Source organism: Eucyclogobius newberryi, unplaced genomic scaffold (assembly GCF_026437365.1).
Source record: "Eucyclogobius newberryi isolate DKJ021-1_F unplaced genomic scaffold, fEucNew1.0.hap1 SCAF_16, whole genome shotgun sequence".
Classification (NCBI taxonomy): domain Eukaryota; kingdom Metazoa; phylum Chordata; class Actinopteri; order Gobiiformes; family Gobiidae; genus Eucyclogobius; species Eucyclogobius newberryi.
In genome coordinates, this window is record NW_027315790.1 from 7,959,329 (window position 1) to 7,973,567 (window position 14,239).

The following is a 14,239-nucleotide window of genomic DNA, read 5'->3' on the forward strand; positions in this document are numbered from 1 at the left end:
AAGAACGGTGCAAATGTTCAAATAAATTAATTTTGTCATCATAAAGCTTTTTTTTAGTTATGGCCTGTAGTTGTTGTGTTGGAGGTTTCCAGAAGTTGTAGTTGAATGCACGTGTCAATACCATTTCTAAATCATATAAAATTCTATTTTTGGCAGATGAGATGGAAAAGCAATGCCAGAACATCCATAGAGCATGTTTATCCCAAGATGTGGCTCTTCAGAAACAAGTTTACACTTAACTGTCTGAAGCCCGACTTTCAATATTATTCCACCATCTCTTTAAAACGTTTGAGTTCAGTTATGAGTGAAAGTGCCAGAGGAAATCTATTTAATGGCCTTTTATAAACTGTCAAACAAGTCATTACTTACTAGATTAACAGTAAGTAATTAAGACTCAAATGATTAAATAAAGTTGATGAATCCATCTACAAGTCTGAAATTCATGATTCATGATTACAAACATGGATACGATGGAAGCATTTATCATTTTGGAGTGTCCCATTGCCAAACACAGTGACATGAAAACTATTTGCCACAGTAGGATTATAATATGGTCATATTTTAGTAGATGGCATCCAGCGATCATTTTTTCCAAGAAGTCTGAAAAACACTGCTATAGAATGTCGAGTCAAAGTAGAGAATATTGAAAAAAATAACACATATCTCTTCTCTGCCTGGCCGTTTCCTAGGCAACATTTAACATTCATACCATTATCAGGAATTTCCTTAAGAACTCCTCGTGCGATCAGCTCTTGACGACTCTTCCTTACAGAGATCTTTCTTTCCAAGGCTGAGGGAAACAAGACAAATGTGACCACATATCTCGAGATCAGGAATAAAAGAAAAAGAACCTTAGTAGACCTATAGATGTTTCAGCAAACTTCTCGCTCGGCTTCTTCTTTCTCCATTTCCAGGGCTTGAAGATGTTTCCAACTTTGGAGAATTTGCCTTTCCGTTTGGCCGGAGGTGTTCCGTCGCCCGAGTTCCCCTCTTCCCCCCCTGTTGTGCTGTGCTGCAGGTTGACGTCATCATCTGGAGGAACAGAAGTTAAAGATTTACATTTTCACTGGTCAGGTAGTAAACCAAGAACATGTAGTGCTCGTCGTTGAAACAATTTACACACTTTTAATCAAAAATGTGTTTAAAACTAAAACCTTGCTGCACAACTTTATCATTTATTGTAACGTGGTTTTAATACTTTTGCTACTTTCCTGCACCAAGGCCCAACCAAATTACAGCCAAAAGAAGCACTACCTGGACAGAAACCTATGACTCAGAAACACAAAGTTGCATCAATGTGAAAAGAGACAGAAATAGCAGTGGGCGTGCGGTGGCCATTCAAATTCCCAGGTGATGAGTAGCAGGCGGGCAGTTACTCAACACAGTCACATACTGTAGTAGATTGTTCAGGGGGCGGGGCTAACCACTGCTTATCTGACAACTCATAGCAACAAAACAGATTGCAAAACCAAAGTGGACTTCTTTTGACAGGGTGAGGTTTTAAGAAGCCAATAGATTGACCAGCAGCAATCGTAGACAATCTGCCTCAGAAATATAGAACTAAAGCGCCTTAAAAATGCTATGCCAAAATTACAGAATGGGGGAAAATTAAGTAGACATTAAAACATATTCAATCATTAACCGACATCAGATTTAAATGCTCATGGTTTTAAGTCAACACAAAAATTAAGCAACAATTACAAAGCTTGGAAATGTCAGTTGGCTTTTCCATAACAAAGAATGAAAAATGGTTGTGTGGTCGACATTTCTGGAAGTATTTGTCTAGAAAACCTAAATATTAGGATTTTGTCTCAATCAAAAATGCTAACAGTCCATCATAATTTCATAAAGTGTAACATAACACAGTAACATAATGTAAAATGAAAAGTATCTGAGAGCTTTTACTTCACCACCTTGACTTTTTACACTTTTGTGATTGTCTGAGGTTAATCCCAGTTTCTCAAATTAGAATGTTTATGGTAAGTACAATATTACAAAGGATTTATTGTGAGGTCCAATAACACAAGATTACATGTGAATTGGCCTTTCTACAATTCAGAGAACATGTTTTAACCCTGAGATTATTTAAGTGTTTTCTTTTTTCGCTCCCTCTGAAATGTGACTTGCTACAGCAACAGAAGGCGCTCTCTGCAGCAGGGAAAAGTCATGTTATTGCCCACTGAACAAGCATGTCGAGGCCTATGGATGATTCAGCACCCAAGGCTAAACTCTGATCAGTTAAGATGATTTGAGTTGACAGTGTGCACTGCTGCTGACAAATCATGGTGCATCTCTGAGACGTGTGTTGTATTTACACTGCAGATTTCCACTGTCTTGGTTTGGATCCTTTGGGATTACATACGACATGATCTGCTGAGTGCAGTAATGCGACAATCATTCAGCCCGTGAGCACACAGGCAATTTCTACGTCAAATGTCTATGTTGACGTTTGCAAACGTTCTATAACCCATCCAAAATGTGATATTGTATCATTACTAAACCCATATCATCTACAATATAAACTCATGTGCAATCTCATTCATCTGGAAGAGAGACATCAAACACGCTTTATCAGTAAAACTAAGATTTCGTTGCTGCTCAAGGGATCACACCACAGTGTGCAGACTAAACCTCATCTTTAATTCACTCATTTAACATTAGTTGTCTTTAAACCGCTGTCAAAATATTGTAACAGATGAGTTGGCCCTTAACTAGGGGTGGGAGATATATATAACCATTATTTTAGTAGTCAACTACACAGCTATTATTTTTTATCATTACACGACAGGTGAAATTATTATTTCTAGACTTTTAAATACATGATCAATCAAATAAAGGTTGAAATATGGCTACTGAAGGCTTCTAGATAAGAGAACATTTACAAATTAAGTGCATTAATGATGAAAATCATTATTTTCATAATGTTGCCATCTTACGGTATTAGTATACTAAAACAGTATTTTAGTATGGGTTTTAGACTCTGTAATGAAGGATTATGAATTATCAACTATTTTTCGTCTTATTTTTCCCAATGACTAGTCGCGCTGCAGCCCTAGTAAATAATCAAAATTTCTTCCAAGATTCCTATTCACTGGTGTCCTATTCCACGTTCCAGCATGTCCATGTCGGAGGGGAGCAGGGTGTGGACGGAGCATGTGTGAAATCTCATGCCCAAACGCCAGCGTACAGGGGTCATTGAACGCTGTGTGATGGGGCTATTCCTGACACATAAGCCAGACACAGGTGTCCGTTAAAATGAGAAGGCTGGTGGACTGTTGTGGTTTAACAAAAAGATCTATGGGAGTTGGGGTGACCTTGTACCACAATTTGTTTAAAGTGAGGGAGCAGAGAACAAACGGCCCAGGGCGAGTGAGCAGAGGAGCACAATGGTGGACCATTGTGTTGAGGCAAAGCAAGACCACCATCTTTAGAAAGTCATCGAAAAAACAAACATCAACTTAAATAAATAAGTTAAAGCTGTTCGATTATTGAAAAAATATTCACAATTAGCATCATAATTTAAGCAAATAGTTAGCAAATATTAAATGATTTGCATTAGGGATGCACCAATATAATATATGTTAACTATGCCATCCCTTTGCAAAATCAAAAAAAAAGGAAGAAAACAGCTCTGAGCAAAAAGACCCAGAAATTACAAAGTTATAGACTTTTAAAGCTCTAGAAACGTTTTTAAACTAAACTTAATAAATATAAGCGCAGCAAAGTCACCCGCGATAAAGGTATTTTATTAGACATTAGACTTGTTTTCTCGTAAATGATCAGTTGATCAGTAACTCCAAATAACTTTAACAGAGGCTGAGTGTGTGATCAGACACAGAGTCTGAGGAGGAGAGACCGAGTGTGTGATCAGACACAGAGTCTGAGGAGGAGAGACAGAGTGTGTGATCAGACAGAGTCTGAGGAGGAGAGACAGAGTGTGTGATCAGACACAGAGTCTGAGGAGGAGAGACTGTGTGTGTGAGATCAGACACAGAGTCTGAGGAGGAGAGACTGTGTGTGTGATCAGACACAGAGTCTGAGGACGAGAGACCGAGTGTGTGATCAGACACAGAGTCTGAGGAGGAGAGACAGAGTGTGTGATCAGACACAGAGTCTGAGGAGGAGAGACTGTGTGTGTGATCAGACACAGAGTCTGAGGAGGAGAGACAGAGTGTGTGATCAGACACAGAGTCTGAGGAGGAGAGACTGTGTGTGTGATCAGACACAGAGTCTGAGGAGGAGAGACAGAGTGTGTGATCAGACACAGAGTCTGAGGAGGAGAGACAGAGTGTGTGATCAGACACAGAGTCTGAGGAGGAGAGACTGTGTGTGATCAGACACAGAGTCTGAGGAGGAGAGACTGTGTGTGATCAGACACAGAGTCTGAGGAGGAGAGACAGAGTGTGTGATCAGACACAGTCTGAGGAGGAGAGACTGTGTGTGTGATCAGACACAGAGTCTGAGGAGGAGAGACTGTGTGTGATCAGACACAGTCTGAGGAGGAGAGACTGTCATTGCTGCTGTTACAGGAGGAGGCGGAGCAACACTATGATGACACATGACCTGGAGAGGTTCAGAGACACTTTAGTCTGAGAAATAATCTAAATAAAACCGGAAATTCATAGACTGGAAGTGTGAAGGCTGATTTTACTCTAATAATAATAATCATACTATAGCACTAACAGTGCTAAATAAATTACAGCTTTTTCCCCCCAAAGAAGGGTATTATGTGTTCTACTTGGTTTTATACATTTTGCAGCAAAATGTCTTTAAGAATATTTGAAAAATATATATATATACAAAATATACAAAATTGTATTATATAATTTGCACCACTGTTAAAATAAAAAGAATGGATGAAATGCCAGTAGGATATGTATCGAGCATGAAAAAGGCTAAAAAGCTTTCAGACAGAAACATGTGCATAGACTCTTAGGGAGTTAGTTTTTTTCTCATTCAGGCCTATGAAATGTCTTAATCAGGTGTAATAATTCAGATTAATTAGATTAATTGCACTGCCTTAACTTGAATCAGCAATGATGATTCTGTAAATAAAGGATTCTGAAATATGCTGACAAGCTACAAAAAGTTAAACAGAGACGTTAAACTGTATCGTATACAATTTCTATCAGTGGGAAAAATAACCAATATGCTACCGGGTGTGGAGTTTTAAATGTAATTGTCCATTTCTATTGCAAATTGTGTCGTTAGGTATTCTGTTGTTAGGTATAGCATCCAACTTGCAGAATAAATGTGACAACGGGATGTTGTTGGATCAACAACAAATCAAAGTTAAAGTTGTTACATAAAGTAGAAAAGGTAAATTCCACATGAATGGTAACACTTGCCATCAACACTGACACTTACAACAAGTGGCTTTGGTCTGGTCAGCCTGACCATATGACTCATACACATCACATGACACCTGCTTCAAAAAACAACAATGTTAAAAGAGCTTTTTGCTTGGAATAGCAAATATTTAACCAGGCGGATGTTACACAGTGCGAGTTCCTGCCATGACAGAGGCAAAGGCAAACACTTCTGACTTCGCTGGCTGCCGATTTAGGGCATTGGAGTGGAGAGCTGAGCTCTCTGAAACATAGAATAAGAATGAAAAGGGTAAAACTGGCCTTTCTTCAGGTCACTACAACTTCTGTGAACAAAATAAGTCTACTTCCTGACACAACCCAGAGGTTAGTGGAGTGACCACTATGTTTGAGAAACACTCCATATGGAACAGTGTCAGCCAGTGCCTTGTACTGAAAATGCAGTGCTGACAGGCTTCAACAGGGAGATGAGGGCAGACAGAGAAGTTAGTGGGGTTTGTACATTTCACAATCCCCACATTCCATCTGCATGCATTCTTCTACACCTGTCTGCGCCTGCCGTCATGTTGTTTCTGCAAGAGCACCTGCTCGCACTCAGAACTTCACCACAGCACAAATCAAGCCAACAAGTGAGTTTTCTGTCTTTCACAATGACAGCTGCACTCTTTTCCAGCCACTTACCCGTGTTGTGTAGGCCTGGTTGCTGGATCACAGTCTCAGTGCTAGCACTGTGTCCCATGCTCCGACAGCGGTCACAGCTGGCCTGCCGGGCTGTGCCTCTCCCGAGGCAGCAGCGGGAAAGAGGACACCCAAAGCCACTTGTTTTCCACAGCTACAGAATTTGAGAAACTTAAGCGTCTCGACTGCTCACTTTCGTCGTTTAGTTTCTGCTTCTCCTCAACACTGTGTGATATGGCCTCTCCTTTCCTCCCTTCCTCACACAGTATACAAACACCCTCACTTGCTCAGTTCTTAAGTCCCTCCCTTCTTGGAGCTCTGACTTCATAAATAAGGTACGCCAAAAGGTAATCCAGCAGTCTTAGATGCCTCTCATTCCACAGAGCAGATTTTTCAAGGGCAAAGTTCAAAGCATTCATGCTTTGAGTTCTGGCCAGAGCAGCCATTAAGTCTTGGGAGATTTGCAGTGCTGTGGGCCCCCCTTTGAGCAGGCTGTGCCTGGCAAAACAGTGCTGCTCCCTGAAGGGTGATGGGCGGGCTCTGCTGGCTGAGGTAATATGAGAAGTGGAAGGTGAGCATAGAAAAAAAAGGTGGAGCTTGGAGCCAGAGAAGAGGAAGTGACACCCCACAGGTGTAGTGTGACACGACAGGGACCATCCCTTTAAACTGGGAACATGAACCTTCTACACATAACTGATGATATACAGATCCAGCAATGGCAGTTTAAAACAATTAAAAGTTTAACCTCCAATGTTAAGATCCCAAAGAGACAACTCTTGCACTTCACCTACAAGCATATAAAGCAGAGGACAAGGCTCACGCTCAAAGCCAGAGCAGACACCACTAGGACAGAGCCGTGTGAAGGCTCCAATCCAACACAGCCTCATACAATGGACTACAACCAAAGCCGAGGTAATGAGGCTACTAGGACTAAGTGTGTGGGAGGGCTTGGGCTTACATGAAGGGGAGAAAAACACTGAAGACAGTTACGGCCTGTAGTTGTTGTGTTGGAGGTTTCCTGTAGGATTCTTGTGATTAAACTACCGTAAGACGCAAAAGTTGTAGTTGAACGTAAGTGACAATACCATTTCTAAATCATATAAAAAAAAAAACTATGCCAGAACAGCCATAGAGCACGTTTATCCCAAGATGTGGCTCTTCAGAAACAAGTTTACACTCAACTTTCTGAAGCCCGACTTTCAATATCATTCCACAATCTCTTTAAAACATCTGAGTTCAGTTATGAGTGAAAGTGCCAGAGGAGTCTATTTAATAGCCATTTATAAACTGTCAAACAAGTTATTACTTACTGGATTAACATACATGTAATTAAGACTCAAATGATTAAATAAATAAAGTAGTATGACAATAAGATCCATGATTACAATACATGAATTTACAATCTGTTGCTCCCTCTAGAGTTTAAAGGCAGTTACAACACATTATAACTTGAGAATGTGTGGAATGCAACAGTTTTAAGTCAAAATGTAAAACAGGGAAACCTGTGAGGACAGCTCTAAACAGCGGTCTAAACTAGGACTGCAAGATTTATAACAATCAATTATACTAAACTGTCTCACGGTATGGTCACACTTGCACATTCACTACATCAAAATTGGGACAAAACTAGGACTAAACCAGGATTAAACCTGAAACTAAACCTGGTCAAGATCAGAACTACACAAGGACTAGAACTGGACCAAACCAAATCCACATCAGGATTAATATGAGCTCAATTAAAGACCAAAAATCATCAAAAACAAGGCGAGAAAGATGCCTTATTATGAAAAAAAAAGAAAAAAACTCTGCAATTTATACCACGATAAACATGTTCGTAAATCCCAAAAATGACTGTAATAGTTAATTATTCAGTCTTTTTTCAAATGAAACCCTTCTGGAAAATGTGAACTATTATCCTTCTATCAAAACACACATCACAAATCAATTCGTAAACGCAAAGCTTGAAAAAATAAACAATTCCAATTATTATCTCATCATTATCACAAAAACTTTCAGCCCTAGTCTTAACGGCCTTAAATCATTCAATCCCTGTTATAAAGAACACCGATGGCGCTTTCCAAAGAACGGCAGCAGATGGAGACAAAACTCGTTCCATTTTTCAAAACAAAACAATCGTCATCGTCCGTTCCAGCCACTCCTCCGCTGCACACGGCTGACTCATGACAGCAGCATGTCCTACATTTGTGACAAATCCACATCGTTTATGCCCAGTCTCTGCTAAGATGAGGAAGTCTTGGTTATTTTTGCTTCAAAGGACACGAACAATCAGGAGTTATACGTGTGTTGAAACATAGTAAAGATGGACACATTTAAAAAGCACTTTTTACACACGTCTGTGTTGTTAGGGACCAATTCAAACTATATTCAATCCAATCAATCTAATCTCACCTAAAACTGAAATATTATTTCATCGTAGGTTGTCAAAAGTATTGAAAATAAGATTAGATACTACTTTTAGTATTGATTACAAACTAGATACTGGGAAAAAAAGACAAAATGTGATTTGTGAAGAGTTTTAGAATTATTTTGAGCTTAATCAACACTAAAACAAGAGCACAATGTTTAATTAAGAAATTACTTACTTATTATTTTGTGTTGAGAATGTCAGAATTAAAAACAAACTTTGAATTATTATTGTGGTATTGACATTGGTATCGAGAATTGAGTACATTCCTTTGTATCAAAATTGAGCTTGAAATTCTAGTTTGGTGACAACTAATCTTAAGTCACATGGTAGCCAACAGACACTAGAGTATAAGTAAGCTTTAAATATTTCTATGACTGAATAGATAAAAGTACTCACATGTACACGCCGAGTGCACAGCCATGTCCCACACTGTAGTGAGTGTAAATGTGATCTGGCCCAGGTGAAGTGGTGAAACACACACAACGCTGTGCCCTCTGTACCTCGGCCAATCGCAACGCAACACTGTCAACGTGGGCCCGCCCCCACAAAACAAACAGCTCCACCCGTGAGAGGAGCCTGCTGACTCACTACATCATGATACTATGATTAAGTCCACTTCAGTTTCAAAGTACTTCAAGCTTTGGTGGAACACACAGACTACGTCACAAACTATGAAGAAGGACAAAATATAGAATTCACACGCATTTAACATTAAATTAACGAGTCGACTTTTCTTCAACCTAAAAAGAAATTAAACAATAGCTATAAGTAAGTTGATTATTAGTGGAACAACATTAACAGGCATCATTTAAGGGTCACTTGAACAACAAAGTAAAACATATTTGATAAATCACGCGGCACCTGCTCAAATAATGGTGTTTTTAGTTTATATTTGGTTCCAGTTGTCCTAGGGAGGGCGGACAGTGATGTGAGGTTCTCAGAATGATCGACTTTCAATTGTCAAGTCTGAAACTGTCCGTAAATACAAATAAAATATTCAAAATGTTAAGACACAAAATTGCCTTTTTGGAGCGTTTAACCATAACGTTGTTACCTCATCAAAGACATACCTAGTTTGCTTTTTTCATTCTGAAATCACATACCGTAATTTCCATTCTGTCCAGATGTAGGCTATAGTCACTGTATCAAACTGTAGTGTGACGATTATTTTGAGAAGAAACATCACAATTTAGTGATTTTTCATTATTACCGAGACCCCCGACAACAGTGACATCTTGGGCTACGTTCACACTGCAGGGTATGAGGCCCAATTAAGATTTTTTGTTTAAAATCTGATTTTTTTTTTTTATGTGGTCGTTCACCTCCTTGAACCGACACCTTAACGTGGTGGAGGGGTTTGAGTGCCCGAATGATCCCGGGAGCTATGTTGTCGGGGGCTTCATGCCCCTGGTAGGGTCTCCCAAGGCAAACAGGTCCTAGGTGACGGGTCAGACAAAGATCGGTTCAGAAGCCCCCTATGATGACAACACAAACAAGGCAGTTCACGTCGCCCGGATCGGCGTCACCGGGTCCCCATCCTGGAGCCAGGCCTGGGATGGGTGCTCCATGGCGAGCGCCTGGTGGCCGGATCTTACCCCACGGGGCCCGGCCGGGCACAGCCCGAAAGAGCGACGTGGGGCCGCCCTCCCGTGGGCCCACCACCTGCAGGAGGATCCATAAGGGGCCGGTGCAGAGAGATCTGGGCGGCAGTCGACGGCAGGGGCCTCGGCGACCAGATCTCCAGACACAGAGACTAACTCTGGGGACATGGAATGTCACCTCGCTGGGGGGGAAAGAGCCTGAGCTTGTGCAGGGGGTTGAGCGATACCGACTAGATATAGTCGGCCTCACCTCCACGCACAGTTTGGGCTCTGGAACCCATCTCCTCGAGAGGGGCTGGACGCTCCACTTCTCTGGTGTTGCCCGCGGGGAGAGGCGGCGGGCTGGTGTGGGCTTGCTGATAGCCCCTCAGCTCAGCCGCCACGTGTTGGAGTTTACCCCGGTGAACGAGAGGGTCGCGTCCCTCCGCCTTCGGGTGGGGGACAGGTCTCTCACTGTTGTGGCGGCCTACGGGCCGAACAGCAGTGCAGAGTACCCGGCCTTCTTGGAGTCCTTGGGAGGGGTACTGGACAGTGCACCGACCGGGGACTCCGTTGTTCTACTGGGGGACTTCAACGCCCACGTGGGCAATGACAGTGACACCTGGAGAGGGGTGATCGGGAAGAACGGCTTCCCCGATCTGAACCCGAGCGGTGTTCAGTTATTGGACTTCTGTGCTAGCCACGGATTGTCCATAACGAACACCATGTTCAAGCACAAGGGTGTCCATCAGTGCACATGGCACCAGGACACCCTAGGCCGGAGGTCAATGATCGACTTTGTTGTCGTGTCATCTGACTTCCGGCCGCGTGTCTTGGACACTCGGGTGAAGAGAGGGGCAGAGTTGTCAACCGATCACCACCTGGTGGTGAGTTGGATCCGCTGGCGGAGGAGGAAGCCGGACAGACTTGGCAGACCCAAGCGCATTGTGAGGGTCTGTTGGGAACGTCTAGTAGAGCCCTCTGTCAGTAGGGTATTCAACTCGCACCTCCGGGGGAGCTTCTCCCATGTCCCGGGGGAGGCTGGGGACATTGAGTCCGAGTGGACCATGTTCTCCGCCTCCATTGTTGATGCGGCTGCTCGGAGCTGTGGTCGCAAGGTCTCCGGTGCCTGTCGTGGCGGCAACCCCCGAACCCGGTGGTGGACACCGGAAGTAAGGGATGCCGTCAGACTGAAGAAGGAGGCCTATCAGGCCACTCTGGCTTGTAGGTCTCCGGAGGTCATCGACGGGTATCGGCAGGCCAAGCGAGCCGCGGCTCGTGCTGTCGCAGAGGCAAAAACCCGGGCCTGGGAGGAGTTCGGGGAGGCCATGGAGGAGGACTATCGGTCGGCACCAAAGGAATTCTGGCAAACCGTCCGGCGCCTCAGGAGGGGGAAGCAGTGTCTCACCAACACCGTTTACGGTGCGGGTGGAGGCCTGCTAACCTCGACTGGGGATGTCGTCGGACGGTGGAAGACGTCACGTCTTCCGAAGAGGAAGTAGAGACCGGGGACTCGGAGGCTGGCTCATCCATCACCCAAGCTGAAGTCACTGAGGTTGTTCGCAAACTCCTCGGTGGCAGGGCTCCGGGGGTGGATGAGATCCGCCCTGAGTACCTAAAGTATCTGGATGTTGTAGGACTGTCTTGGTTGACACGTCTCTGCAACATCGCGTGGCGGTCGGGGACCGTGCCTCTGGACTGGCACACCGGGGTGGTGGTCCCTCTGTTCAAGAAGGGGGACCGGAGGGTGTGTTCCAACTACAGAGGGATCACACTCCTCAGCCTCCCGGGTAAGGTCTATTCCAAGGTACTGGAGAGGAGAATCCGACCGATAGTCGAACCTCGGATTCAGGAGGAGCTGAGTGGTTTTCGTCCCGGTCGTGGAACACTGGACCAGCTCTATACCCTCCATCGGGTGCTCGAGGGTTCATGGGAGTTTGCCCAACCAGTCCACATGTGCTTTGTGGATCTGGAGAAGGCTTTCGACCGTGTCCCTCGGGGTGTCCTTTGGGGGGTGCTCCGGGAGCACGGGGTCCGGGGCCCTTTGCTCAGGGCTGTCCGGTCCCTGTATGACCGGAGCAGGAGCTGTGTTCGCATTGCCGGCAGTAAGTCAGACCTGTTCCCAGTGCATGTTGGACTCCGCCAGGGCTGCCCTGTGTCACCGGTTCTGTTCATAATTTTTATGGACAGAATTTCTAGGCGCAGTCAGGGGTCGGAGGGTGTCCGGTTTGGGGACCACAGGATCTCATCTCTGCTGTTTGCAGACGATGTTGTCCTGATGGCTCCATCAAACCCGGACCTGCAACATGCACTGGGACGGTTTGCAGCCGAGTGTGAAGCGGCTGGGATGAGAATCAGCACCTCCAAATCCGAGGCCATGGTTCTCGACCGGAAAAAGGTGGCTTGCCCTCTCCAGGTGGGTGGGGTGTCCTTGCCCCAAGTGGAGGAGTTCAAGTATCTCGGGGTCTTGTTCACGAGTGAGGGAAGGATGGAGCGTGAGATCGACAGGCGGATCGGTGCAGCGGCTGCAGTGATGCAGTCGCTGCATCGGACCGTTGTGGTAAAGAGGGAGCTGAGCCGAAAGGCAAAGCTCTCTATTTACCGGTCGGTCTACGTTCCTACCCTCTTTGAGCTTTGGGTAGTGACCGAAAGAACAAGATCGCGGATACAAGCGGTCGAAATGAGTTTCCTCCGCCGTGTGGCTGGGCGCTCCCTTAGAGATAGGGTGAGGAGCTCGGCCACACGGGGGGAGCTCGGAGTAGAGCCGCTGCTCCTCCACGTCAAGAGGAGCCAGCTGAGGTGGCTCGGGCATCTGTTCCGGATGCCTCCTGGGCGCCTCCCTCGGGAGGTGTTTCAGGCATGTCCCACCGGGAAGAGGCCCCGGGGAAGACCCAGGACACGCTGGAGAGACTATGTCTCTCGGCTGGCCTGGGAACGCCTCGGGATCCCCCCGGAGGAGTTAGAGGAAGTGTCTGGGGAGAAGGAAGTCTGGGAGTCCCTGCTCAGACTGCTGCCCCCGCGACCCGGCCCCGGATAAAGCGGCAGAAGATGGATGGATGGATGGGTGGTCGTTCACATTACAAAAAACATATGTGAACAGAATGCAGCTCGATTTGTCCCGCATGAGCACAAAAGGACACGTTTCCCGTGCGCCTGCGCACAAACTTCTTCCTTCTTCCACTGACAGTTTTTGGCTCTTTCGTCTGCCATTACTCTCCACTTTGACTCAGAATTGTGACGTTTATCCCGGAACTGTCTCCTATTGATGAAATTCAGCTTGCATGAACCGGACCAGAGGGTTCAGATTGAAGTCGCATTCTAAAAGTACAGATGCATATCGAATTTATTGCCACATATGAAAGTGGCCTGGGTCGGATTTAAAAAAAAAAATCAGATGTCTGCTGTTCACACTGTCCTGAATAAAATGAGATACAGGTCTAGAGCTGCAACGATTACTCAAGTAAATAGAGTAAGTCAAATATAAAAAAACCTTTGATCATTATCTTATGATTTGTTTAATTAAATTTTTTAATCAAAAGCATGTGAATCTGTGGCGCTCAGAGCACACGGGACGACTTGTGGCGCTTTTGCTGAGCTTGTTCCGCTCGGACCTGCAGGATCTATAGCACAACAGGAGAGTGCAGCGTGTTTTAAACTCCCGCGTGCGACTGGGAAGAGTTTTGTTGTGTGAAAGAGCACGTGTTCTGAGCTGAGCTGTAACTCTGCTCTCTTTAGCTTCTGTGCCATCGCCGCGTCATAGCAAACTTTCTGTTTCATCCTCACAGTCCTCCGTGCTCTTTCACACAACAAAACCATGAATCCCAGTCAAACTCGTGAATTTGAGGACTGCAATTAAGATTTTAATAAACTTTTAAATGGTTTATGGAAGGCACAAAAAAATAAACAGATAACTAATTAAGAATCAATGGTAAGGCGAGAGTTTTTTAATTAGTTGTTTCGCGAGCCTGCCGACGTCAAAAATGGAGATTCTAAAAATCATTTTCCTGCTTTCGCGGATTTTCCACAGTGTTTTTGGCCAAAATTCCATAAAAATGAAAATAAAATGTATTCTGCACAAGCATCTCCGACCTCCGACCATTTCTGCAAGAACCCGAGTAAGTTCCGAACGTCAGAGAGCTTTAAAACTCTGGGAACTCACGGCTTGACCATAGATCCATGAAATCGACCGGTATATTAACATGAAGGATGCGGGGTGGGCAATAATT

General features: G+C 44.5%; 1 protein-coding gene across 4 annotated transcripts in view; it reads right to left on the minus strand.

Moving 5' to 3' along the window:
* The window catches only part of phactr4a (phosphatase and actin regulator 4a), a 53,237-nt gene that overhangs the window by 23,993 nt on the left and 15,005 nt on the right, over nt 1–14,239 (minus strand). Inside the window, exons 1-3 of one of the 4 annotated variants that reach the window (XM_072447375.1) lie at nt 6,009–6,465; nt 862–1,032; nt 710–790 (exon numbers count right to left, since the gene is read on the minus strand). In XM_072447375.1, coding sequence (XP_072303476.1) covers nt 710–790; nt 862–1,032; nt 6,009–6,066 — 310 coding nt within the window. In that variant the 5' untranslated portion in view covers nt 6,067–6,465. Of the gene's footprint in view, nt 1–709; nt 791–861; nt 1,033–6,008; nt 6,466–14,239 lie in introns of those variants that run through there. The other 3 variants (XM_072447377.1, XM_072447378.1, XM_072447376.1) reach the window with 3 other exon arrangements.